At 35.2% G+C, this 26,748-nt stretch overlaps 1 protein-coding gene and 2 long non-coding RNA genes across 4 annotated transcripts; all 3 read right to left on the bottom strand.

The window, feature by feature from the left end:
- LOC107856670 (loganic acid O-methyltransferase-like) lies at positions 1–997 on the bottom strand. Of its 2 annotated transcripts, XM_047394307.1 has the most exons (3): positions 884–997; positions 747–776; positions 1–368 (listed from the first exon to the last, which is right to left on the bottom strand). In XM_047394307.1, exons 1-3 carry the CDS (start codon positions 992–994, stop codon positions 108–110), a joined length of 402 nt encoding a protein of 133 aa, XP_047250263.1. In that variant the 5' UTR covers positions 995–997; the 3' UTR covers positions 1–107. The 2 variants fall into 2 exon arrangements, with proteins under 2 accessions (XP_047250263.1, XP_016557131.1); XM_016701645.2 differs by lacking the exon at positions 747–776 and having other exon boundaries at positions 41–368.
- A 9,903-nt stretch (positions 998–10,900) lies between these two features.
- LOC107856654 lies at positions 10,901–12,672 on the bottom strand. The gene is made up of 2 exons (XR_001670632.2): positions 11,550–12,672; positions 10,901–11,110 (listed from the first exon to the last, which is right to left on the bottom strand). It is a non-coding gene; the product is annotated as an uncharacterized LOC107856654 (long non-coding RNA).
- A 617-nt stretch (positions 12,673–13,289) lies between these two features.
- Positions 13,290–13,779, bottom strand: LOC124886367. Its single transcript, XR_007043450.1, has 2 exons — positions 13,699–13,779; positions 13,290–13,460 (listed from the first exon to the last, which is right to left on the bottom strand). It is a non-coding gene; the product is annotated as an uncharacterized LOC124886367 (long non-coding RNA).
- Between the last annotated feature and the right edge of the window lie 12,969 nt (positions 13,780–26,748).

Raw genomic sequence — 26,748 nt, 5'->3', positions numbered from 1 at the left:
ATGAAATTGAGAAATTGATAAAAAAAAGTTGAATTTAGATTAACTTTGGTTTATTGTTGTTTTGTTTAATTCGTAATGAGCATGAATATTGTTGGAATGTGATAAAATTATGATATGTTGAAATGGATAGACGAATGTTGGTTTGGGTAGGCAAAATGATTTATTATTACTCCTTCTAAAACAGCCCTTAGATTTATCATTAAAGTCTTTGCATCAGCCTCATCCACAAGCTTTGATTTGGGATATGTCAACTCCATTATCTCAATACTAAAACAACCATTTTTCTCCACCACTTTAGTCATGTCTTCAGGAGAAAGAAAATACATTGGCAAATTGAACGAGTCAACTAAAGATTCATCAAGCATTCCCTGCATAAAAAAGGAAAGAAACCTCAATTTAAAATGTATGCTCATATGTTTTAGGGATAATACCTCAACTTTGACTGAATTTCCAGTTGAGCATACTGAACTTTGCGAGGTCCTATTACCCCCTAGACTTTTTTTTTTTCGTATTTTAATGGCATATATCTGCCCACTTGTACACATGTAAATATGAGGTTGGATACACGTGTAAAAACGAGATTGACACGTGTATTACACCGCCAACCGCCGAAACTAGGTATAGAGTTTCGGGGGAGAGTTTCAGGGGAATTAAATCCACTTTAAAAACTCTACAATACATAATGTGTTTGAAGAAGATAACATGATTTTTTTGATGTCAAGGTTTCGAGTAATTGCATCTCTCACCATTTCCTTTGAATTATCTAACACTTCTCTCTGCATGCAATTATAAAATAGATCAGAGTTTAACCTAGGTAAGGTCAATCAAAAGATATCTACTAAATACTTAAGTGGCACTGATTAACATATTAATTAATTAATACCTGCAAATGGGAGTTTTTAAAGTAGCTATAAGGACCATCACCAGCATTCATAGGGTAAGATGTTGTCATTTTGAATAATAACGCTAATATATATATATGCTTTTTCTTCATCTTATTATTGCTCAATGTTTAATTTTCTTCACACAAGCATGTTCTTATATAGAGATATAATGTGGATGTTGCACTGTTTAACACCACGCTTTGTCAAATAACTATTTTTTTAAATAAATAAATATATACAACTTATCTATACTTTACCCACTGTAATACCAAAATAGCTAAACTTTATTTGTTAGTATATGAGAAAACTATTTTTGTCATCATTATTTGTAAAATTTCACTGTTGGAGTTCTTAATAGCTTGAAAACTCCAACAATTACATTGATGAAGAAATAAGATTTTTGGATTTATAAAAAGGGTTATGTGCTATATAAGCAAGGTGACACAAATAAATGGTAAAAATTTACACGCACCCGATGTATACACCAAACTAATGTCTTTTACTATGGTTAATTAATTAAATTAAGTAAAATACATATTAATTAACCATGGTTAAGTAATATGAACTCTAAATTCAAACACATGTCCATTTATTTGCCTATATGAATTGATATTTAAATGTGTATAATTATGTATAAGATGTCAACGTAAAAGTATATATAAACACCTCTTATACATTATGCACGTGTATATACATGAAACGTCAGAGATCCTGAGCTACTAGGTCTTCCTAAAAGAGGAATTCTCCTGTGTCTTTCTCTTAGTGTCATGGCATATAAAGTCAAGTCTTGGCGCATTCCATACGTCGACTCATACAAAGCAGACGAAAAAGTCAAACCCAAAGCTTTATAACATCTCGGGCTCATCACTTTACCCCAGGCTTCTTTCTTTTTCTCAATATGATTCTTCAAAAATGCTAAAATTGACTATCTCATGGAAGGGAGTGGGATGTGAGAGAAAGTCTTACAATCCAACTATCTCTTGTACCCCCTAATTTTCACACCCCTTTTTTTAACTCAAAAAAAGAATTAGATTTTAAGTTCGAAAGAGTTTTATTATAAAAGTGACAAAATGATTGAAAATTGAAAATTGAAAATTTGTTTCGAAAAAGAACTTTTTACATTTAAACTCAGAGTCGCCACTTGGCATAAATCGGGTGTGCCATGTCACCTTTGGAAATCCTTTTTCAAAAACGATTTGACTCTAAAACTGATTCGCGAACAGAGATTCCGGTTAAGGAATTCTGTTGACCGAAAGAAAGGTGTTAGGCACCCCTCGATCCCGTGGTTCGACCACGATCGCTTGGTGAAGTGTATCGGCTAATTTAACATTACAGATGTATAAACCACACAAACATGCAAAACAAGCAAACAAACAAATCAAACAAAATTCAAAACCAAAATAATGTCCAGTCCAGGAATAAATAATGTAGAAATATAAATCTATTCTACTCTAGATTAATCCTATACTACGCTCCACTGCTTCATCCGACGCCTCGAGCCTTCACCACGAACATCTTCCAAGTACAAGGTACTTCGGGGCATTCCCCCGATAAATCAATACAGATCCTTCGAGGCATTCCCCGGCCAAATGAATACATTTTTAGTGCGAGAAAATCAAACTATTCAACAAAATTTTCAACATTCAACCAAAGCCTCCAATTCTAAGCATTTGCCTACCCAACCTATGTTTGCCTAAACCAATCGACGTAATGATACTATCAAGTTTAACGACATCAAAATTAATTAAAATAAAAAATTAAATAAACTAAGTGAAATTGCGAAATAGCTAACTCTCGATATCTCCCCAAATTACGATTTAACTCCAAATTGAGTCCAAGTTCTTTGATTATTCCAATTCACAACAATCAATCGATCGACGTCAACAACCAAACTACTATGATCTAAAATATATCAAAATCAACAAAAAAACAAAATAAAGCCCACACACCATGAATTTAGCACACCAAGTATTACATGATTAAAAATTATTTGAGAATAAGATGAAGAATGGACCTTAATGTCGTATTTATTCAATCAAATAGAGGAGCTTCGCAGATTCGGAACCTCGACTAAAACCGACCTTGAATAAAACCCCATTTGTCATCAAATTTTGACCCCGAAACAGATTTGAAAATCAAGCGGAATCTCAAAATCGCAAACCTCAATCAAAAAATCAAACGAACAATGGAAAACTCGAACAAAGGGGTGAACTGGCGCGTCTACTGTGCCTTTTTGACGGTGTAGAAGAGAAGAACAAAAATGGAGGCTTATGCCTATGTCTACTATGCCTTTTTGTGCGTGATTCTCTGTGAAGAATCCTTGGTGATCCTGATGAATTGAGAGGGTCTTCTGTGAGTATATAGTTGCTGTGATGTGAAGAATTGTGTGAATTGGTTTTCTGTGGGGCTCCCCCAAAATTGTGAGGTGTCTATGGTCCAAAAGGAAACAAAAACGTGAAGGGAGGGGGGCTGCCTAGGGGTGAGGTGGGGTCATACGGGTATAGGGGTGTGGGGTGGTGAAGTGTCTGCTTTTTATTGAAGAAGTGGTTAGGATAGTTAAAACAAGATAAAATTTTGTTAGGGAGTTTGTTGATTTTGTATTTTTATGGGGTATGATCACATGGATGAGGAAACGTGGTAAGGTGAGAAAAAAACGAATAAAATCAACGTTGGGAAGGACAAAATTAGGTGTCTACAGCATGCCCCCTTTGAATGTAAACATGCAGTGTTTTCAGACAAAGAAGTAGACAACGAGAGAAAATTTTATCCCGATCATTATTCGACAAGAATGAAATAGTAGTAAGGAGGGAAACCAAGTCTTGACTTTGGAAGTCATACGCATTCCTAGTTATGAGGGAATCAAGTCACAGGTATCCCCAAGGACTGAAAGAAGAGGGACTATACCGAGTTGGAGAGTCGAGCGAGGTTCTGTCGAGGTTCCGATCTGCGGCTCTGTCATTACATCAAAAATAATAATTACAAGTTAAAACATAAATGAAATTACAAAAATCCTATCTATGCGGATTCTTTTGGACTCTTGACTTGAGTTTCATCACCCTATTCTTTAGGCGGGCTCCTGACTTGCCATTTTCTCAACTTGTTGCTTGGCTTTCAATTTCATCACCCTGTTCTTCAGGCGGGCTCCTGACTTGCTATTTTTCAATCTGTTGACTCTCAATTCCTTCACTTTGTTTCTTAGCTTTCAACTTCTTCACTTTGTTGCTTTGACTTTCCATTTATTCGCCCTTGTTCTTCAGGCGGGCTTCTGATTTGTAATTTTTAATCATCTTCCGATTTCATCACCTTGTTCTTCAGGCGGGTTCCTGAAACCAGAATAAAAACTAGAACGAAAATTATCCCAAACAAAGATTAAGATAAAGAAAATTTTCATTTTTTGAAAGTAAAGTCCCATTCTTCAGGAGGGTCCTGGATAGAAAGTAAAATCCCATTTTTCAGGAGGATCCTAAACAGAAAGTAAAGTCTCATTTTTCAGGAGGGTCCTGAACAGAAAGTAAAATCCCATTTTTCAGGAGGGTCCTCAACAGAAAGTAAAGTCCCATTTTTTAAGGAGGGTCTTGAACAGCAAGTAAATCTCATTTTTACGGAGGGTCCTAAACAGAAAGTAGAGTCCCATTTTTCAAGAGGGTCCTGAACATAAAGTAAAGTCTCTTTTTTCAGGAGGGTCCTGAATAGAAAGTAAAGTCCCATTTTTTCAAGAGGGTCCTGAACAGAAAGTAAATTTCCATTTTCCAAGAGGGTCCTGAACATAAGGTAAAATCCCATTTTTCAGGAGGGTCCTGAACATAAAGTAAAATTCTCATTTTCCAGGAAGGCCCTGAACAGAAAGTAAAGTCCCATTTTTCAGGAGGGTCCTGAACAGAAAGTAAAGTCTCATTTTTCAAGAGAGTCCTGAACAGAAAGTAAAATCTCATTTTTCAGGAGGGTCTTGAACAGAAACTAAAATCCCATTTTCTAGGAGGGTCCTGAACAGAAAGTAAATTTCCATTTTCTAGGAGGGTCCTGAATAGAAAGTAAAATCCTATTTTTCAGGAGGGTCCTGAACAGAAAGTAAAATCCCATTTCCCAAGAGGGTCCTGGACAAAAAGTAAAATCCCATTTTTTAGGAGGGTCCTGGATGGAAAGTAAATTCCCATTTTTCAGTAGGGTCCTTAACAGAAAGTAAAGTTCAATTTTTCAGGATGGTCCTGAACAGAGAGTAAAATCTCATTTTTCTGGAGGGTCCTGAACAGACAGTAAAGTCCCATTTTTTAGGAGGGTCCTGAACAGAAAATAAAGTCTCATTTTTCAGGAGGTCCTGAACAGAAAGTAAATTCCCTGGATGTGCATTTCCAATGGTAGCTGAATTAAGTGAAGCGAATTTGCCCCTATTTCAACAAAGAAAATTTGTCAGTTAAAAGCTTAGTGGTGGTTTGCAGCACTTGCCCCTGCTTTGTCGTGTCATTGACCCAAATTCAGATTATTAAGAGTGACTCTAAAATAACACTGTATCTCAGCTTTTTCATGTTTCTCAAATAAACCCTTTAAACTTTGGTATTTTCATGAGTTCGTAGATTTGCCTGTTGACTAAGCTTTTTGCATGCCCTTTTTTCGGTTTACAATCATGTCTCTTTAATGCACTGGCCTTTCTGTCGTGCTTTGTGCAATTAAAGAAGTTGGTAGTCAATTTTGAAATCTTTTCACTTGTTTTGACATGGACTTGACTCAAAGATAACAGAAAAAAAAATGACAATGATTTTTCTTTGGACAACTGACTCAAGAAAACAAAATAAAAATAAAGAGAAGAAAGAAAAGACAATGAATGTCCCCATTTGAAACAAAGAAATGAAAATTTTATCTAGAAATGACGGTCAGCCCTAATGATTATGTCATGCATTTTGGATTAAGCTGTCTGATCTTTCCATTCGAACTTTCACCAATTGTTGTTGAGTTAAGGGCTTTAAAATTGAGTTACTTTCTTAGGTCAATTGCATTTAAGACCTTATTCGGCTAGTGACACCTTGAAGGGTTTTTGCTAACCAGCCTCTCTCATTTTTCTCTTGGCACACCATCGCCTTATGGTATCCGTGAGGTTTTTTCACCAATGAGATTCTCTAATTTTGATTTCTCTCAACTCACAGTTGTCTTATGGTGCCCATGAGGATTTTCACCAATAAGAATCTCTTATTTTTATTTGTCTCAACTCACCGTTGTCTTACAATTCCCGTGAGGATTTTCACCGATAAGACTCTCTCATTTTATCTCTCTCAGCTTACTATCATCTTATGGTGCCCGTGAGGATTTTCTTTGATAAGACTCTCATTTTTATTTCTCTCCTGATTTCTTGTGCTGAGGAAGACAAGTAGTTCCCAAAATGCGTCATCACATCCATTGCTTGCTTAGCCGTAGCATTTTCAAATATTGATCTGAAGGTCATTCTTTGATTGTAACTTGGCTTTTGGATAAGGTTGGAAAGAAAGAATGCCATGGGGCCCAAACGACACTTGAAGTGGGGTAGAACTTACAACTTTTGGAATCGACTCAAAAAATGAGGATTAACTCATGCCCCAGTTTCTTTTGACTCGGTAATTCTAAATTGTTTATTTGGTTAGACCGAGCCCAGAGTAGGCCAGCCTATATATCTCACCCCCAAGAGAGGAGAATCAGGTCACGTGTAGTTCTAGCAACTTATTTTGCTTGATTCTAATTTCTTTTTTTTCTATGTTTCTTTTATTGACTATTTTTCTCTTTGAAACTTTCTGACTCTATTTTTCTTAAAACTCTTCTCTTTACTTTCTTTTTGGACATATTTTCTTCTTCTTTTTCTTCTTTTTTTTTGAAATTTTTCTGACTCTATTGTTTTGCTCGACACTTTTCTTTTGAGCTTTGCTGACTCTATCTTGATTCCAAAAGAGGGGTATGAAAGAAAATAACACTAAGGCTCAAATGGGGGTAAACAAAGGATGACACAACATTTGGATAGCAGAATGAAATGCCTTCGTCATATCAATCCTTGAAGATTCTAGTACAGAGCATGCAATGTGAAAGTACAAGATCAATATCACTTATGACATATTTTACAATACTAACTTGCCCTGAGCATATGTGCCACCTCTTTTTCTACACTTGTCGAACATACAACTCCACTTGTGTTGTACATCCCTTACATTGAATGACTCATGCTTTCGTAGAGTTGACTTTTATTCTAATCCTCGGGAGCACACATCCGCTATTTGACCTAATTGAGCTATGTTTTTCAATTGATGACTAAGTTATTCTTGTGATTCTCAAAATGATTGCCTTAATTTTCAAAGAAGACTTCAACATGGTCACCAAATGTGTCAACACTCTATTAATTTTCTCAGATGTTTTTCCTTTTCTAACTTTAACCTTCTGATTCAATGTTCATGCTTAAATTTTATTTTAAGATCTGACTGAAAATTCTGCTAGCATGTCATATACGTAGAGTCTACATAAAATGTACTATGTAAAGAAAACAAACAAACAACACATATTTAAAACACAGAAAAATGGGACTCTTCATTTAGTTGAAACAAAAGATAGAAGGGTTTGAACATAAACGACAAAAGGACAAAACAAGATAGATCCCGAACTACAACCCTGAAATAATTTGTACAACAAAAAATAAAACAAAACAAGCTACCAGACCTCTTTCTAGTAGGGAGAGGGCTGACTTCTCAATTGCTCAGCCTGACATCTTAGCCACTAGTTTGCATATCAGCATGATGAGAGCTTTTCGTCAATGTTTTGCACCATAATCAATTTGTCTTGAATCATATTTTCAATTTCTCTTTTTAAAGCACGACAATCTTCAATACTGTGAATCATATTTTCAATTTCTCTTTTCAAAGAACAACAATCTTTAATACTGTGACCTTGAATATCAAAATGATATGCACATCGTACATTAGGATCAAAACTTCTTGAATGCGGATCAGAAGTATACCCAAGGAGAGGAGTAATCATACCTCGCTGTGCTAATCTCTGAAATAAACTGGCATACGACTCTCCAATTGGTGTGAAACTATCCCTCAATTTCTGCCTCATTTCATTGTTTAACTTGGATCGAACATCAAACCTAGAAGGGCTTTGGTATGTTTGTAGAATTGAAGAATGACTTTAAGGAGTTGATGCGCGCCATTGTGGGTAAGGAGGGAGTTGAACATATGGTTGTGCACAATATATTACATATGGAGGTGGGGAAACAGAGTATAATGGATTTTGGGAGTGATTATGGAGAGCTTGGGTATGAACTTGGGCTTGAGACTGACGACAACGACGACGACGTCTTCTTGGATGTGCCCGTTCTCTAACTACAATAGTAGTGTCATCTTTCTCATTCTTCTTCCTTCCAGGTTCCCTTAATTGATTGCAATATTGTCCCCAAATGTTTTATGGATTCCCCATGCCCATCTTGCTCCTCAAATTTCGACATCGCAAAGATTGAAGGAAGGTTAGCACTTGAAGGCATGCCCCAGTCTTTGTATGAAACATCTTCTTTACCCGCAGGTCCTAGAGAATTTTTCATAATATTTTCTGCACTCTTTATTTTTTCAACCATTTCTCTGACTCTTCTGGCAAACTGGACTTCTTGTTAAGAAACTTTGGTGGTCTAGTTAACTTAAAAGCAGGTTCATGAGTATAACAATAATCACCAAGAGTATTGAATATAGGTTTACTAGCAGCATGGGGACGCACAATCGTTGGGCGGCTAGCTAATGTAGAAGCCTCAATAGAGGATTGAGCAACAAGATCACGAACGACATATGGTGTTGTGAATGTAGCAGACTTATACTGAGGAGCTAGAGGAAAAGTGGTGGAAGTATTGAGATGCTTTGGGCTTGGAATGAATTTTGAGTCATGTTGCGGTGCATCAACAACAATAGGACACTGACTTTGTAATTTTGGTGGAAAACTCAAGGTATTTGAAGGATCAATAGAGGGAAATGGAGGAGGAGGAGGCAACCCACAGTCCCAAGATCGGTGCATTTCTGTCATTTATTATCTCAGTCTCAAATTCTCTTCCTTTAAACTCTCAATTTGCTGGCTCTTTGTTTCATCCATTATGTCACTCTCTATATCCTTATTGGACACAACTAACCCTTTGGATTTGGTATAATGTGGAGGACCAACCAGAATGCCACAAACCAACCACCTTAAACTGACTCAACAAAAAAATAACAAATGTGTTAGAGTTTAACACTTTTTCAAAACCTCTTTTCCCTTCTCTTTTTATTTTAAAAAGATCACCGAACCCAAGAAAGGCGCCAACGTATCTCACTCCCAAGAGAGGAAAATTAGGTGTGAGTAGTTCGTGAAGTCTTGCCAAAACGGTCAATCAAACTCTTTTATTTTTCTTGAAACAAAGTGTCAAAAGAATTGACGTAAATTTTTTTGTATTTTTAGGTTTAAATCCCTATACAAAATGAAACCTATGATTACCAAAGAAAAATCTTTTAGATTTTCAATTTTGCATTCATACGTAAATAAAACTTGAAACTATTAAAGGAAAATCTTTTTGTAGTTTTCTCTTGAAGATGTATATGAAACACCTACTCTAAACGAAGAGTGAATAAAATATTTTTTGAATTTTTGAAATAAGATCCCCAAACCCACAATAGGCTACCTACGTTTCTCACTCCCGAGAAAGGAGAATCAGGAGTGCGTAGTTCGTCCAGATTGAACAATTAAGGATTAAATAACCAACTCCCTGACTTAAGAGACACGAGCACAAACAGAAGATGCAAAACGTCTATAAAATCTTTTTGAGTTTTCAATTTGACACTTCACATAAAAATGACACCAACAACTATGAAAGAACAAATCTTTTTTGAATGAAAAATCTTTTTGAAGTTTTTGAATTGTGAATGCATGCTAAACGAGACAAGAAAAATCTTTTTGATGTTTTTGTTTTTGAGAAATGAGTGCAAAAGGTAATTTTTTTTTTTTGAATTTTTGGATTGTGAAGAACAAAAGCCATTAAAAACTCTAAAAACACTACGAAACACTTATTTTTTCGATTCACCTTTTCCTTTTTTTTTCCAACAAATTTTGCCTACACACTTTGCTTCTAACACATGCTTTTATCCAAATCAATCTGTCAAATGACGACGTTACCCTCAAAGATACAACATTTAGCACGTAGGAATGCTTTAGAGGTGAGTCTCCTACAAAGGGCCATGCGGGTCCCGCTAGGTCTCAATATGATGTAAATAAGCATGACCTAAAGGCTGACTTACGTTGGGGTTCACTAACAAGGTTGTTCAAGGGAGCGTATGGTCGATAGTGGCTTGCATTAGCTAGCCACCTACTCTGTACAACCCAATGGCTCCCCCCTAAAATGAGGGAGACTCAACTATAGGTCGTGTACACACGTGTACTATGGACTTGTTGCAGAAAGAATGACTCAAGTTATGCACATGATGTCAGATATAAAGCGGTAACACATAACAAAAAACTGTAAACAAAGAGCACGAAAACACACAACAGTGATAACAATAACACAAACAATAATCACAAACAATGTTTATACACTCGTAATGCCTAACAAAGCCGATACGACTCCACAAATAAGCTCGAATTCTGAAAGTTCTCCAGCAGAGTCGCCAGAGCTGTCACACCTCTTTTTTGTTAACTCAAAAAAAGAATTAGATTTTAAGTTCGAAAGGGTTTTATTATGAAAGTAACAAAATGATTGAAAATTGAAAATTTGTTTCGAAAAAGAACTTTTTACATTTAAACACAGAGTCGCCACTTGGCATAAATCGGGTGTGCCAAGTCACCTTTGGAAATCCTTTTTCAAAAACGGGTTGACTCTAAAACTGATCCGCGAACAGAGATTCTGGTTAAGGAATTCTATTGACCAAAGGGAAGGTGTTAGGCACCCCTCGATCCCGTGATTCAACCACGGTCGCTTGGTGAAGTGTATCGGTTAATTTAACATTACGGATGTATAAACCACACAAACATGCAAAACAAGCAAACAAACAAATCAAACATAATTCAAAACCAAAATAATGTCCAGTCCAAATTATACAGTCCAGGAATAAATAATGCAAAAATATAAATCTATTCTACTCTAGATTAATCCTATACTACGCTCCACTGCTTCATCCGACGCCTCGAGCCTTCACTAAGAACATCTTCCAAGTACAAGGTACTTCGGGGCATCCCCCGGATAAATCAATACAGATCCTTCGAGGCATTCCCTGGCCAAATGAATACATTTTTAGTGAGAGAAAATCAACTATTCAACAAAATTTCAAACATTCCATGGAATTTTCAACATTCAACCAAAGCCGCCAATTCTAAACATTTGCCTACCCAACCTATGTTTGCCTAAACCAATCAACGTAATGATACTATCAAGTTTAACAACATCAAAATTAATCAAAATAACAAATTAAATAAACTAAGTGAAATTGCGAATTAGCCAACTCTCGATATCTCCCCAAATTACGATTTAACCCCAAATTGAGTCCAAGTTCTTTGATTATTCCAATTCATTCGACGTCAACAACCAAACTACTATGATCCAAAATATATCAAAATCAACAAAAAAAACAAAATAAAGCCCACTCACCATGAATTTATCACATCAAGTATTACACGATTAAAAATTAATTGAGAATAAGATGAAGAATGAACCTTAATGTCGCTTTTATTCAACCAAATAGTGGACCCTCATGGATTCGAAACCTCGACTTAAACCGACCTTGAATAAAACCCCATTTGGCGTTGAATTTTGATCCCGAAACAGATTTGAAAATCAAGTGGAACCTCAAAATCGTAAACCTCAATCAATAAATCAAACGAACAATGGAAAACTCCAACGGAGGGGTGAACTGGCGCTACTAGTCGCCGATTTTGGTCATATTACCCAACGGATTCCAATAATTTCGGCCAGAACAGTGAAGGAAAGGACTGGGGAGATGGTTTTTCGGTCAGTTACGTTTTTCGATCAAACCTTCGACCTCTCTCCGATCGATTTTAGCTTGCCGTCGCCTTTCTCCCTCTCTCTCTGATCTCACGATCTCACTCTTGCTCGAATCTTTCGTTCTTTATCTCCCTCCTCTCTCGATTTCTCCCTTACATTGGTGTTACTGTGTGTGGTGTGTTTGTGAATGAAGAAGAGAAAAAAAATGGTGTATGCCTCCGTTTCCGTGGTTGATTCTGTGTGTGGTGTATGGTGTGTGACGGTGTAGAAGAGAAGAACAAAAATGGAGGCTTATGCCTATGTCAACTCTGCCTTTTTGTGCATGATTCTCTGTGAAGAAGCCTTGGTGATCCCAATGAATTGATAGGGTCTTCTGTGAGTATATAGTTGTTGTGATGTGAAGAATTGTGTGAATTGGTTTTCTGTGGGGCTCCCCCAAAATTGTGAGGTGTCTATGGTCCAAAAGGAAACAAAAACGTGAAGGGAGGGGGGCTGCCTAGGGGTGAGGTGGGGTAACACGGGTATAGGGGTGTGGGATGGTGAAGTGTCCGCTTTTAATTGGAGAAGTGGTTAGGATAGTTAAAACAAGATAAAATTTTGTTAGGGACTTTGTTATTTTTGTATTTTTATGGGGTATGATCACATGGATGAGGACACGTGGTAAGGTGAGCTAAAAATGGATAAAATCAACGTTGGGAGGGACAAAATTAGGTGTCTATACTAATTGGCGCTGAGGAGTCTTCATCTTGGTATCCATCGCAACTCCCCATGCTGATAAGAAAAGGGTCCACCCGGTGGCGCATCAACGTCTTGAGCGAGTGACAGCCCTGATCCAAGGCCAAGTACTGTCGCAATCGCACGTGCAACATTTGATTAATTAAATAATTTTGTCTATTACAAGATTTTTAATCAAGTGTAAAAAGTTTAAATTACTTTTCAAAGATCCTTCACACTTTAATATAATAATGTAAACATAAATATATATTTTTGTGTAAGCACATATATATTTTACCACTAAAAATTACAAGTGGTTGATGGATATCATTTTATGTTTGGCATGCATTACCTATTTTCCTTGTTGTCATAGGCTAAGTGAGACGTATTAATTTGAACCATGTTTGTGATAAGATTTTTTTTTTATATTTAAAATCTTTCCTCATTTTTAAAATCAAATATTTATAAAATCTTTAGTTACATTCTTAATTGTAATAAGGCACTTCTCTTGCCCATCTATTTTTCTGTCAAAGACACTATGTTATTCTAGAGAAGATAATGAAAGCACAATGAATCTATCGCGATGGAAATAATCTACCATGGAATGATCCTGGAACTCCGAATGCATAGTAGGATTGATCGAGGGGTAGTGATCGAAAGAGGGCGTTGAAATCATTGGTGACATGATCATTGAAAAATACTTGGAATTCAAGAATGTTGGTATTATGGTATTTTTATTTTAGAGATTGTACAACATGTTGCATTGCAATGAAAGTGTTTGGTCCAATTGAACATCCAAAATCTGCAATACATAATGTGTTTGAAGAAGATAACATGATTTTTTTGATGTCAAGCTTTCGAGTAATTGCATCTCTCAACATGTCTTTTGCATCATCTAACACTTCTCTCTGCATGCAATTATAAAATAGATCAGAGTTTAACCTAGCTAAAGTCAATCAAAAGATATCTACTAAATATTTAAGTGGCACTAATTAACATATATATATATATATACATATATATATATATATATATATCATATAAGGACCATCACCAGCATTCATAGGGAAAGATGTTGTCATTTTGAATAATAATGCTAATATATATACTTTACCCACTGTAAACTAATAAAACTCCAACAGTTACCTTGATGAAGCAATAAGTTTTTTTTGGATTTATAAAAACGGTTATTATGTCAAGGTGACACAAATAAATAGGGGAAAAAAGAGGAACCTAGTAAAGAGGGAAGGTTATTTGCCTATATGAATTGATATTTAAATGTGTGTATAATTATGTATAAGATGTCAACGTAAAAGTATATATGATCACCTCTTATACATTATGCACGTTATATATATATATATATATATATATATATATATATATATATATAAAATCTTAATCTATAATCTATATCTATAATTTATATCTATAATCTATAATGTACAATGTATAATAATATATAAAAAGTGTGAAAGACCTTAAAAATGTAATTTGAACTTTTTGTTCTTTATTAAAAGTCTTTGTTTTAGACAAAATCGTATTTTCAATATTTTTTTTCTAATATTTATATTTAAGAGTTGAAAATTAATTAAATATATTTATGGTAAAATCTTTCACTATTTTTTCCTAATATTTAAGAGTTGAAAATCAATTAAATATATTTATGGTAAAACCTTTCCTTATTAGAAGTCATCAGAATTAATGACAACTAATATTTTTTCCATTAATTTTAGAATTCTAAATCTCCTAAATTTGATTTAAAGAAGATTTGAAAAATCTAGAAATAAATATAAAAGTGTTAAAATAAGAAAAATTCAAAAAGTTCCAAATGTTTAAAAGTTTTAAGTACGTAATAACAAAGAATTTGTAAAGATTTGACTTTAAAAACAAGGAAGAATTTTAACTATAGAATAAAAAAGAAAAATAACCATACCACAAATATGATTCAAATTGATGCGTCTCTCTTAGCCTCTGGCAGCAGGGGAAGGAGGTACTGCATGACAAAATATAAAAGTGATGATGCAAAATATATATGTGCTTACAGTAAAAAGTATGTTTATGTTTACGTTATTATATTAAAGTGTGAAAAATCTTTTAAAAGTGATTTACTTTTACACTTCATTAAAATCTCTGCAATAGATAAAATAATTTAGTTTTAAATAATCAAATGTTACACGTGCGAGACACGTCTGACTAACTAACTAACTAACTAACTAACTAACTATATATATATAAAGAGAGAGAGATTTGTATACTGTAAATTCGTAATATTATATAAAGTTGCATAATGTTTTTTTTTTTCTTTGGAAATTCCAGGATAACCTACAGCCGCTACAAATCTCTGCCATAGCCTCTGCCCTTTGGGTGAGCTCTCTGTGGTGAACACTTTGTGCGCACTTGGTAAACCCTTCGTTGTGCAATCGCTCATAAACCACACAGAAGATGTAAATCGCACTAGGTAAAGCATGCGACGAGCAAATAATAAAATTATTTTTTACAAATGGTATATTTTTGAAAATATCGCAAAATGAATGCACATGGGTGAATGGAGGTTTGTGCTTGATTAGCTGGGAACCAATTTTAATATTACATAAATATAGTCAGTTAATCATATTTATCAAACTACTAAAAGTGATTATAATGAGACATTTTATAATAAAGCAACCAGAGAAATGTTGGCAATTTCACTAAAATAATGTTGGGCCAAAGAAATTAAATTGCTTTATTTTGACTAAATGGCATGCATGTGTTGGACAGAAATAAATTCTTATTAAGTTATAATTTTTTTTTATTTGTCCTTTTATAATTCTGTGACGAATTAATAATTATTTTTTTATTATAGCTATATATAATTTATAATCTCCAAAAAAATATTATGACAATTTTTTTATGGGTTAATTTGTACTACTTATCAGCCTAATTCATTTTTAAATGAGATAAATTAATAAATTTGAGTAAGTTGGACAAATCATGGTTTCATGAGTTAAATTTGTAATTTCTATATTTATGAGAGATTTTATACTATTTAAGTATTTTTCCTTATCACTTCAACCAAACAAGCTATTAAATTTTTTGCTTTATAAAAGCAGGAAATTAGCCTAAAACAAAAACTTAATAAAAAGTCTTGGATTTATTTGTTTAAATTTAATACATATGTTATAAATATATTTACATTATATTGAATGTGTATGTAGATAAGATCTACCAAAATCTAGTTGATCTATTCTCTCTCTGCTCTTCTTCTTTATTTTTAGTTATTTATAACACGTTATCAGCACGAGAATCTGCTAAACAAGGTGAGATTATAAAGTTAAAGGTAATTTCAAGGTTAGTAATTTCTTATGTTATCTGTCTTTTGATACTAATAATATATACATACATACATATATATATATATATTATAAATATTCATTCTCATTTTACAAGTTGACTCTCTCTCTCTGTCTATATATATATATATATTTGCAGTTAACTTGTAAAACGAGAATGAATATTTAATACATCCGTTGTTCACTTACTTTTACTTGTCACTAATTTCCTAATTGTGTTTCTACTTTCACTTGTCATTTTTGACATATCAAAAAAATAATTTCTTTTTTCCTATTTTACCCTTAGCATTAATTATCTTTTCTTTTAATTAATTATAAGACAATGTAAACATTATTTTTATTAATGAAGTAAAACCAAACGCAGAAAGTATCTTTTTGAAACATAACAAATCCAATTTAAACGGTTTGATTGGTAGAAAAAAAATGATCTATGCATAACTACTTATTGCACCATGCTTGGTTGGATGTATAAGAAAAAAATAATCTTGATATAACTAATGCAATATTTAGTTGACGGTTAATATTTATAGTAAATTATTCATGAATTTATGTTTTATTTTATTACTGAAATATATATAAGGAGAAAGCTATTTTATTATCTTGTTTTTCTCAATCGTATGAGATATAAGGAAAGCATCTTATTCTCAAGTGATTGATATGATTTGATCTCTTGTAATATTCTTGTAATTAAGTTGATAGAATTTTACTACAATTAGCATCTTCTATTTTTGATAGAATATCTTTTACCTTCTTGAATAAATAGTGAAACAATATGTGAATAATACACATTGAAATTCAACCATCTTCTAAATCTTTCATGGTATCAGAGTTGCTCGCCTTACAACAAATCTAATTTTTTTCCAAACTCTGAGTCCTCCAGTACTTTCCTGTACACATGGAGCAAACCACTCAATATTTCGTTGCACCAACAATGACCATTACTATTTCAATTAACCCTTCAGCAGCGTCGTTAACATCATCTGCTATTGTTCATCTCTTAACAGTTCCCACCACTCCATATGTTGTTGAAACAGGTATCACTCTTTATCACATTTCTAATCTTCCATTATCATTTTGGTCATATGCTTTTCAAACTGCTGCATATTTTATAAACAAAATGCCCACTCCTTTATTGAAAAATGATTCACCATATCTTCGAATTTTTGGATCTCTTCCAAATTATAAGAAGCTTTGTGTTTTTGGTTGTCTGTGTTATCCTTGGTTGAGACCATATGTAAAAAACAAACTACAACCTCGTTCATCTCCGTGTGTCTTCCTTGGGTATTCTTTAAATCAAAGTGCATATAAATGCTATGATCCAGTCACCTCAAACTTTTTATTTCAAGACATGTAGATTTTGTGGAGCTTGAGTTTCCCTTTAAAACCATCCAACTTAGTGATGTTAGGGTGTCTGATACTACTGTTGACCAGTGAACTCCTCATTTCATCATTCCACACTCACCCCTTTCTAACCTAACTTGTTCCTCCTCAACTACCGGATGATCCCTATCTTCTAGTACAAATTTGGTCAGTCGTGAATGTCCTTTTGCTGGTCCAACCACTCCAATGGCTTTAAATGTCAGTATTCCATCATCAGATGAGTTAGTGAGATCATCAGTATATGTTTAAGGCATGAGCTCCTCACCAAATTCATCTCTTACTTTATTATCTTCTAATCATGACAGGGACTTACCAAGAAACACTCATCCCATGATCACCCGAGCAAAGAATAATATTCATAATCCAACACAAAAGTTATGCATGCACACCACTCTTTCTGAAACGAAAGACAACTCTCTCATTCAAGCCAATGACACGCCATCTAAAGTCTCTGTCAATACATCCAGCATCAAATCTGAAACAAAATCTTTGTCAAGAGCACTAAATGATCCTGATTGGAAGGCAGCCATGGAAGATAAAATTCATGCATTACAAAAATAAGGCACACGGGAGCTTGTTCCATCTACTGCAAAGCAAAAGTTAGTTGGCCAAAAATGGATTTTTTAAGTCAAGCTACATTCTGATGGGACATTAAACAAATATAAAGAATGTCTTGTCATTCAAGGATTTACACAACAACCGGGCATTGATTATATTGAGACCTTTTCTCCAGTTGCTAAGCACACTACAATTCGAGTTATTTTAACTTTAGCCGTTACCAGAGATTGGCCTTTGCAACAATTAGATGTTAATAATGCCTTCTTGAATGGTCAACTAACGGAAGAGGTTTATATGGCTCAACCTAAAGGTTTTGTTGACCAAACAAGGCCTCAACATATCTGCAAACTCAAGAAGGCAATTTATGGGCTTAAACAGGCACCACGAGCTTGGTATTCAGAACTACAGAGCTATCTTCTAACTTTGGATTTTCAAGTTTCTCAAGTCGATCATTGTCTCTTCATTACAATCAGTTAGGCATTACTATTTACTTGGTTGTCTATGTTGATGACTTGATTATTACTGGGAACAATTCTAATATTGTCGATAAGTTTATTTTGAGACTTGGGCAACGCTTCTCTATCAAAGATTTGGGCTTTCTTAATTATTTTCTTGGTATTCAAGTTGTGAGAATGTCTGATGGAATCTTCCTATCTCAGAAGAAGTATATTAATAACATAATTGTCAAGACACAGATGGCAGGTGAGAAAGTAGTCAATACTCTCATGTCTATTGGAAATTCATTATGCTTGGAGGACAACACACATCTTGATGATTTTAAGCTTCATCGTATTGTAGTTGGCAGCTTACAGTATTTGGCATTAACACGGCCAGATATAGCCATTGCCGTAAACAAGCTAGCACAATTCTCCCATCGTCCAATTGAAAATCATTGGTCTACAGTCACACGTGTTGTTCACTACTTAGTTGGAATGGTGAACTATGATCTCTTTTTCCATCGTAAGTCTCCGCTTGATCTTCATGCCTTCTCAGACATAGATTGGGCAGGCAATAAGTATGACCACTCTTCCACCAGTGTCTTTCTTGTATATCTTGGTAAAAATCTAATCTCGTGGAGCTCAAAAAAATAATGGAGTGTAGCTAGATCATCGACTGAAGCAGAATACCGCTCAGTTTCCTCTGCTACTGCTGAAATTCAGTGGATTCAAAACTTACTTTGTGAGATTGGTATTTCTTTACCAAGGCAGCCAGTTGTCTACTGCGCTAATGATACAAACCAAATGGCCATCTATGCTTTTGAAGGCATCATTGGAGGCCAATGCATAAAGACTCAAGATTTTGTCACCTCTAAGACACAAGAACATGCATGGAGGACCCATTTTGAGCATGACATAAAGCAAACCCATACGTGGAAGATTGTGTGAGGGATTACCTTTGATGACAACCCGAGTCCACAAGTGTTGAAGCATGACCCCTTGGTTTTGGAGCATTGAAGAAACACCCTTCATTAAGGATATTTTGGGGATTACACTTGTTGGAAAGACACTCCATGACCACCCCTTTCATTAAGGGTATTTTGGTCATTTTGCTATGTAATAAGCTAGCCTATAAATAGTATTTTATTAGGTTATTTGCTCTGGAGTTGATTATTGATATTTGAAAAACTTCTTCTTCTCTCTTTGAGAGTGTAGTTTAGGGCTTGGAAAAGCCAAGTAGTGTAGGGCTTGGAAAAGCCATTATTGATCCTTGCTTAGAAACGGTGGTTGTAAGGCAGAGTTAATTCCCTTAGCGGTCACTGTAAGAGTTTGGTGTTGTTATTGCGGGTCTTAGGGGTCTTATCATTTGATACACGGTTTGATTCCTATTTCTTGTAATCTCGTACGTCAAGCTATCTATCTTACTTTATTGCATTTGTTTGTTATCTTATTTCTCTTAGTCTTCATCTCTTTAGGTCATTCTCTTATCATTTTGGTATCAGAGCAAGGTTTGATTTTATTCCAATAAAATCAATCTTAGGAATGCTATCTAGAGAATCAACAAAAAAGGAAGTGTCAAATCTGAAAATTGCAAAAAAAAGTTGTTATCCCGTTTTATCCCTAGGCCAAAATTTTAGGTCCTAGATTTTTGTGTATTTTGGTGTTTCTAGTGTTAGATTCTTGTTCCCTAACACTATTAGAGTCTAGAAACTGAAAATCACACAAAAAACAGAAGTATCAAAAATAAAAAATCCCCAAAAAGTACTATTCCCATTTTTGACCCTAGATCAAAATTTGAGTTTTTAATTTTGTGTTTTTCTTGTGTTTTTAGTGTTAGATTTGTGTTTTCTAACACTATAGAATTCTAGATCTTGAATTTGAGCTATTTCCGGGTTGTTGTGAGTCATCCACCATTGTTGAACTTGAAGTTGAAGAAACTTGAAAGGTGGATCTCAAAATTGGAAGGGTTTTTGTGAGATTTGTGGCTTGAAAACGTGATATTGGCATTTGGGTGTTCAAAGTGTGCTTGAATATTCAAAAATCATTCAATTTGGAGTTCATTTGGGTTAGGTTCCATTTTTGAATATTCTTGGTGTTCTTCATGTTCTTCATATGTTGTTGAAGAAGAACATTCAAAAAGTGGTGGTTTGATCCAAAAAGAAGAAAGAGAATGTGGTCCTTGTTTGTACAAAGAATATTCCAAGCATATTCCAAAGGAAGAAAGAGTCCAAAAGCATCAAAAAAGAAATATTCTCAAAGAAGAGGACAAGGGAAAGTACAAGGGGGGACCACAACAAATGCAAACTCTTTTGAGCTTGAAAAAGGGTCCATGTTTGTGTTTTCTTCACCAAAACCAATTACCACACTATCAAGAAGAAGATTGTTGAATTTTAAATTGGAAACAAGTCAACTCCAAATCGTTGACCAATTTTGACCAAGGCTGCCACATCATCAAAGTACCACATCATCAATTTCCAAAATACCTTGAAGCTTAAATTTAGGTTCTAAGTTTCTTATCTTTGTTTCTTTAGTTTCATTTCTTGATTCTAGAGCTAATTAACAACTAGTAATCACCTACTTAGTTGTGAATTAGTTGTTTGAGTCCATTTTCTTCATGTTTTCGTTCTTTGTGTGCTTTTCTCATTTTGATTCATCGAATTTTTTTATTTCAAGTTCGTAAGTAGATTTTATTTTGTGTCTTGAGTCGATCAAATAAGAATCTATTTCGGTTGCTAAGTAGAGATTGACACCTTATTGACTACCAAAGTATAAGCAACTTTCAATATTCGTCGCTCCAATTGTGAGGATCACAAAGGTGAGTGTATACGCATGTTGGTGAGGAGCTTTTACTACTAATATTGATCCTAGGAGAAGTGTTCACTCCGTAAAGGTAAGCATTTATAGGGTATTGGGCTGCCTCCTTGTGCTAGATGATTGGCGCCATAAGAACTACATCATGTCACCCATGGTTCACTATTTGGGGCTGTTTCGAGAACCTTTACTTGTTCCATATTCCTTGGATAGGTATAAAGTTACCAAGAGAGTGAGGATTGTCTTCACCCAATTTGAATACTATGAGGAGGTGTGGTGCAATATCTTCCCCTTAACACCAGGTCATGTATGCTTGGGTGCCGATTGGTTTGCACAACATAAAGTTCCAAATGTGCTAAATTGTCCTAAGGTTATAGTGGACCTTTGGGGAAATTATCTCTTTACCTCAATTCTTCTTAAACCGCAAGGAGATATGATCACTTACTCCAAGTCGAATGATTGTGAGAGACAAAAGATTAAGAGGGTAAGGGTGTACAAGGTGGAAATCCAAGAGTGGAAAAAGGAGAGGTTGCGTGGAGTGAAGTGAGGGGGTTGCCACCAAACCATGCTAACTATGTTTGTCCTTCTATTTCTAAGGACATTTGTGTAGGTACTAACATAGCAAGCGGAGGAGCACAAGGCCAAGGAGAAGTTGCTGCCAAAGCATGTGGAAAACCTTCACACCACGACAAAGAAGAATCTACTCAAGAACTTCAAGGTAAAATAGCTAACTCTTACACTTTTGTGCATGTGAATGATAGTTGCTAGTAGCCCATTAAGTGTGAGTAGTAGCTTACCTATTTGTGAGTTTATTGATTCTTTGCCTCTTGTTGATGATGTACTTGTTGTGAGTGTGGATACACTAGTTGATCCTATTGATGACCGAATTAACTCTTCTTGTAAGATCAATTTAAGTCCACCTAGTGTTGAAGCCATTATGTTGAATGATAATACATTCTATTGATTCTTTGCCTCTTGTTGATGATGTACATGTTGTGAATATGGATACACTAGTTGATCCTATTGATGATCGAATTGACTCTTCTTGTAAGATCAATTTATGTCCACCTAGTGTTGAAGCCAGCGTTTTGAATGATAGTACATCATCTTGTAGGAATGGTGTTGATCAACTTATGTGCGAGATTTTTTCACCACTTGAGGATATGTGTGATGTGTTTAATGGATCTAAAGTGAGTGATGATATTGAAAATATTGATCAAATAAATAGGAGTGACCCTTTTAGTATGACCTCTAGTGAATGTTCTACTCTCGGTTTTGCTCATAGGGATAATCATGTTCTTAAAGCTTATTTGATACTTGATAATGATCTTTTAGAGAATGGATTTGCATCTTTTATATCTTCTTTATGGATGGATACTTCTCTCTCTAAGGATAATATCTTGTTTAAAGATGCTGAGTTCACTCTTAATGAACCTAGTGGTGAGAATGAAGTTGAAGGTATAGCTTGTCTTGAAAGCTATAGCCTATATGCCAACCCACTATGGTGTGATAACATTCCTCCTAAAGATGAAAATCTCTTCTTGGAAAATGAGAGTACTCTTAAGGAAAGGAAATGTGAGGTTTTGGAAAGGAATGATCAATTGGGTGATGATAATTTTGACTTGCTGGAGTTCTTAAGAAACCCAATAAGTGATTGTTCCTTGAAAATTGATTGTGGTTGTGATCCTTTATATGACACCCCACCCATATTTGATAACTATGAGGATGAATTGCTTGCTTCTTGTGAAGACTTAACTAATAATTCCTTGGACTTTGGTGGTGGTGTGTGTCTACTTGAGGGTACTTCCATAGAAAGGGAAAGTGTCCATTGTTTGGAAATTACTTCTACTATGTGTGACCTTATTGTTGAGAGTACTCATGGTGATGATATTGAAACTAGTAGTGAGTACATACATGAGGACACCTTAGTTGAAGTTGACTTGAGTTATACCTTTCTCCACTCTCTATTTGCTTTTAGTGATATATATGCTATTGTAAAGAGTATATCTTGTAGTTTGGGTGAAGCCTATAGGGAAAGGGAGTGTTGTCTAGACCCGTGTCTATGGCTACTCTTTCCATTTGACCCTGGTGCCAAATATGGAAATGGTGATGTTGGTCCACCCAACTTGTTGCTTGGTCTACATGACAAGCAAATTGTCATTCTTGAAAACGTGAGAGCAAAAGTGTAATTGTCTCCTTGGGGTAATGTTTCTAAATGTGCATCCTTGCTTAACATACTTGTTCTTAAGTTGCAAGAATCCCAACTTATGGATGCCAGGTTGTTTATTTGTTTGAAGGAAAGAGCGTGCAAATGCTAAAATGATTTGTCTTCACCCGTGCACGTCTTTATACTTGATTCTTTCCTATACTACCTCTTTGCCTATGATGACATTCATGCTCGTTTTGAGTTTGCATTAAGTAGAGGTAGGGGTCTTGTTGGTTGGTCCACTTGTTTGATTGATAAGCTATGTGGGATTGGTGGACTTTGAGACTAATAGTGGCACCACGTTTGATGTGGCCACTTGAAGAGGTAATGAAACAATTGTGCTTTATCGTTCTTAAGACAAGGGTAGCCTTACCTTTTGGACTTAGTGATACCATTAAGACCTTTGTAGTTTCTTTATCTCTTGATACTTGTCATAGCTATTTCCTTTGTAACATTCTTACTAAGCTTTTCATGACTAAGACAAAGGATTCGTGGTTATATCTCCAGTATATACCACCTTGGCATGATGATGTTATTTGTTGTACTAGCCCTAACCCTCATGCCATGAGGAAGTTGTGCTTGTTTGTCCTTTCTTTAGTTTTGAAAGGTATGGATTCGAGGTCAAATCCTTTTTAAGAAGGGGAGGATGATACGAACCAAATGACCATCTATACTTTTGAAGACATCATTGGAGGCCAATGCATAAAAACTCAAGATTTTGTCACCTCTAAGACACAAGAACATGCATGGAGGACCCATTTTAAGCGTGACATAAAGCAAACCCATATGTGGAAGATTGCGTGGGGGCTTACCTTTGATGCCAACCCGAGTCCACAAGTGTTGAAGCATGACCCCTTGGTTTTGGAGCATTGAAGAAGCACCCTTCATTAAGGATATTTTGGGGATTACACTTGTTGGAAAGACACTCCATGACCACCCCTTTCATTAAGGATATTTTGGTCATTTTGCTATGTAATAAGCTAGCCTATAAATAGTCTTCTATTAGGTCATTTGCTTTGGAGTTGATTATTGATATTTGAAAGACCTCTTCTCTCTTTGAGAGTGTAGTTTAGGGCTTGGAAAAGCCAAGTAGTGCAGGGCTTGGAAAAGCCATTATTGCTTCTTGCTTAGAAACGGTGGTTGTAAGGCAGAGTTGATTCCCTTAGCGGTCACTGTAAGAGTTTGGTGTTGTTATTGCGGGTCTTAGGGGTCTTATCGTTTGATACACGGTTTGATTCCTATTTCTTGTAATCTCATATGTCAAGCTATCTATCTTACTTTATTGCATTTATTTGTTATCTTAATACCAAACCTTAAGAGTGAACCGCTAACCAACTGCACTAAAAGCTATAGCTGATAGAGAGAGGCGCAACCCACTCTTTATAGGCCCTGAACCATACGGGGCACGAACCCGACCCACACCCCCAACCAAGGCCAACCCGAGATAGGTGGCCACCCTTTGGGTGCCATCAGATAATTTAGGTGCCACATATCTCGCTGCCAATCCATTGTTTCATACGCGGATGAAGCTTCTCAAGGTTGATTATCATTTTGTTCGCACTATGGTTCAAAATGGCCAGCTTCGTGTTTCTCATATTCTGGAAAAGATCAAATTGCGGATTTACTTACAAAAACTCTCCCTAGTTCTCAATTTGCAAATCTTTGGTGCAAGATTGGCATTTCTGATCAATCGTCATCTTGAGGGGGCGTATAAGGAAGGCATACTATTCTCAAGTGATTGATATGATTTGATCTCTTGTAATATTCTTGTAATTAAGTTGATAGGATTGTACTACAATTAGCATCTTCTATTTTTGGTAGAATATCTCTTACCTTCTTGTATAAATAGTGAAACAATATGTGGATAATACACATTGAAATTCAACCATCTTCTAAATCTTTCATGAGAGACAGACACATTATGCATTCAAAGAGGATAAACACACAAGTTCAGGCTGAAAATATATGCTTAGATAGTGGTTTCATGTCAAGGCCAACGATGAAAGCTTGGGACGGAATCGTATGAGATGGAATTTATTAACCATAGCTTATTTAGCTTCAAAAAATATGTATCTTATTTAGTCCGTAGCTTATTTAGCATCGCAAAAATCAGAGATCTCCCCATTAATTAGAGATCCTTTAATCATAAATTAGAGATATCCTTTGTTACTAGGCTAGTAATTAGAAGACAATTAGAACTACTTTTTTTCTTGTATAAAGTAATGTACACTCTACTGTTCTAATTAGTGAAAGAAATCACGATCTCTTTATCTTTAATGTTCTGAGTCTCTCTTTATTCAACTTGATATCAGAGTCTCATTTTTTTCTCTTTCTAAGTTCTGAATATTCAGTTTTTTTTCCCAACAAAATCGTTTGTACAAAATCAGGGATCTCCCCTTTAATTAGAGATCCTTTAGAATAAATCAGGAATTTATCAGGTTACTAGGCTAGTAATTAGAAGACAATTATGACCCCTTTCTTTGTACAAATTCAATGTATACTGTACCGTTCTAATTCGTGAAAGAAATCACGATCCCTTTATCTCTAATGTTCTGAATCTCTCTTTGTTCAACTTGGTATCAGAGTCTCATTTTTTTCTCTCTTAGTTCCGGATACTCAGTTATTTTCACTTTTGAGAATAGTCCTTGCACAAGCTTCTTTTGCTATTTCACTTCCAAAATGATTTATTATTAGTCCTTTTAAGTCGAATGGGGGTTTAATATTCAAAGAAAGCTAAGTCGAAGGGGGGGGGGGGGGGGGGGTCAGCACCTACTATAACCACATAAAAATAATTTGAGATAATACTCAATTACCTCCCTGAACTATACCCAAAAAGGCTATAACACACCTCAACTTAAAGGGGGTCCTATTACCCCCTGAACTATTTAAAAGTGTAATTTTGACACCCTTAGTGCCTACGTGGAACATACGTGACACAACACACTGAAGTGTCCACATAGGCACACGTGTGTGCCACATAAGCACTAAGGGTATCAAAATTACATTTTTAATTAGTTCAGGGCTAATAGGACCCCCTTTAATATAAGTTGAGGTGTGTCATATCCTTTTTAGGTATAGTTCAAGGGGTAATTGACTATTTTCTCAAATAATTTTAAACGTGTATAAATAATATATTTTTTCATCGAAGGGGATTCGGACAAACCCCCTAAAAAGGACTGGGTTCGCCTCTGAGTGAGGAGATATGTGAGGTTTGGTGGTGATAGGTTTGAGGAGATCGAGAGGTCAAAATTGGGGAGATATAATTAGACAAAATATGACATATATATCATCAGCTCACCGATTGAGGATATGACTCTAACTAAGAGGCGTGGACGTTGAAGATTATATTAAGGTTGACAAAGAGTATGCAGTAGAGTGGTTATTTATCTATATATATATTTATTCCTTTATTAGTACTATTACCATGATGTTAATTGCAAGCTTTATCTTATGCTTTTGATTTTATTACTAC

This window comes from Capsicum annuum, chromosome 8, assembly GCF_002878395.1.
Source record: "Capsicum annuum cultivar UCD-10X-F1 chromosome 8, UCD10Xv1.1, whole genome shotgun sequence".
Taxonomy (NCBI): domain Eukaryota; kingdom Viridiplantae; phylum Streptophyta; class Magnoliopsida; order Solanales; family Solanaceae; genus Capsicum; species Capsicum annuum.
This window is presented reverse-complemented; position numbering and strand designations above follow the sequence as displayed.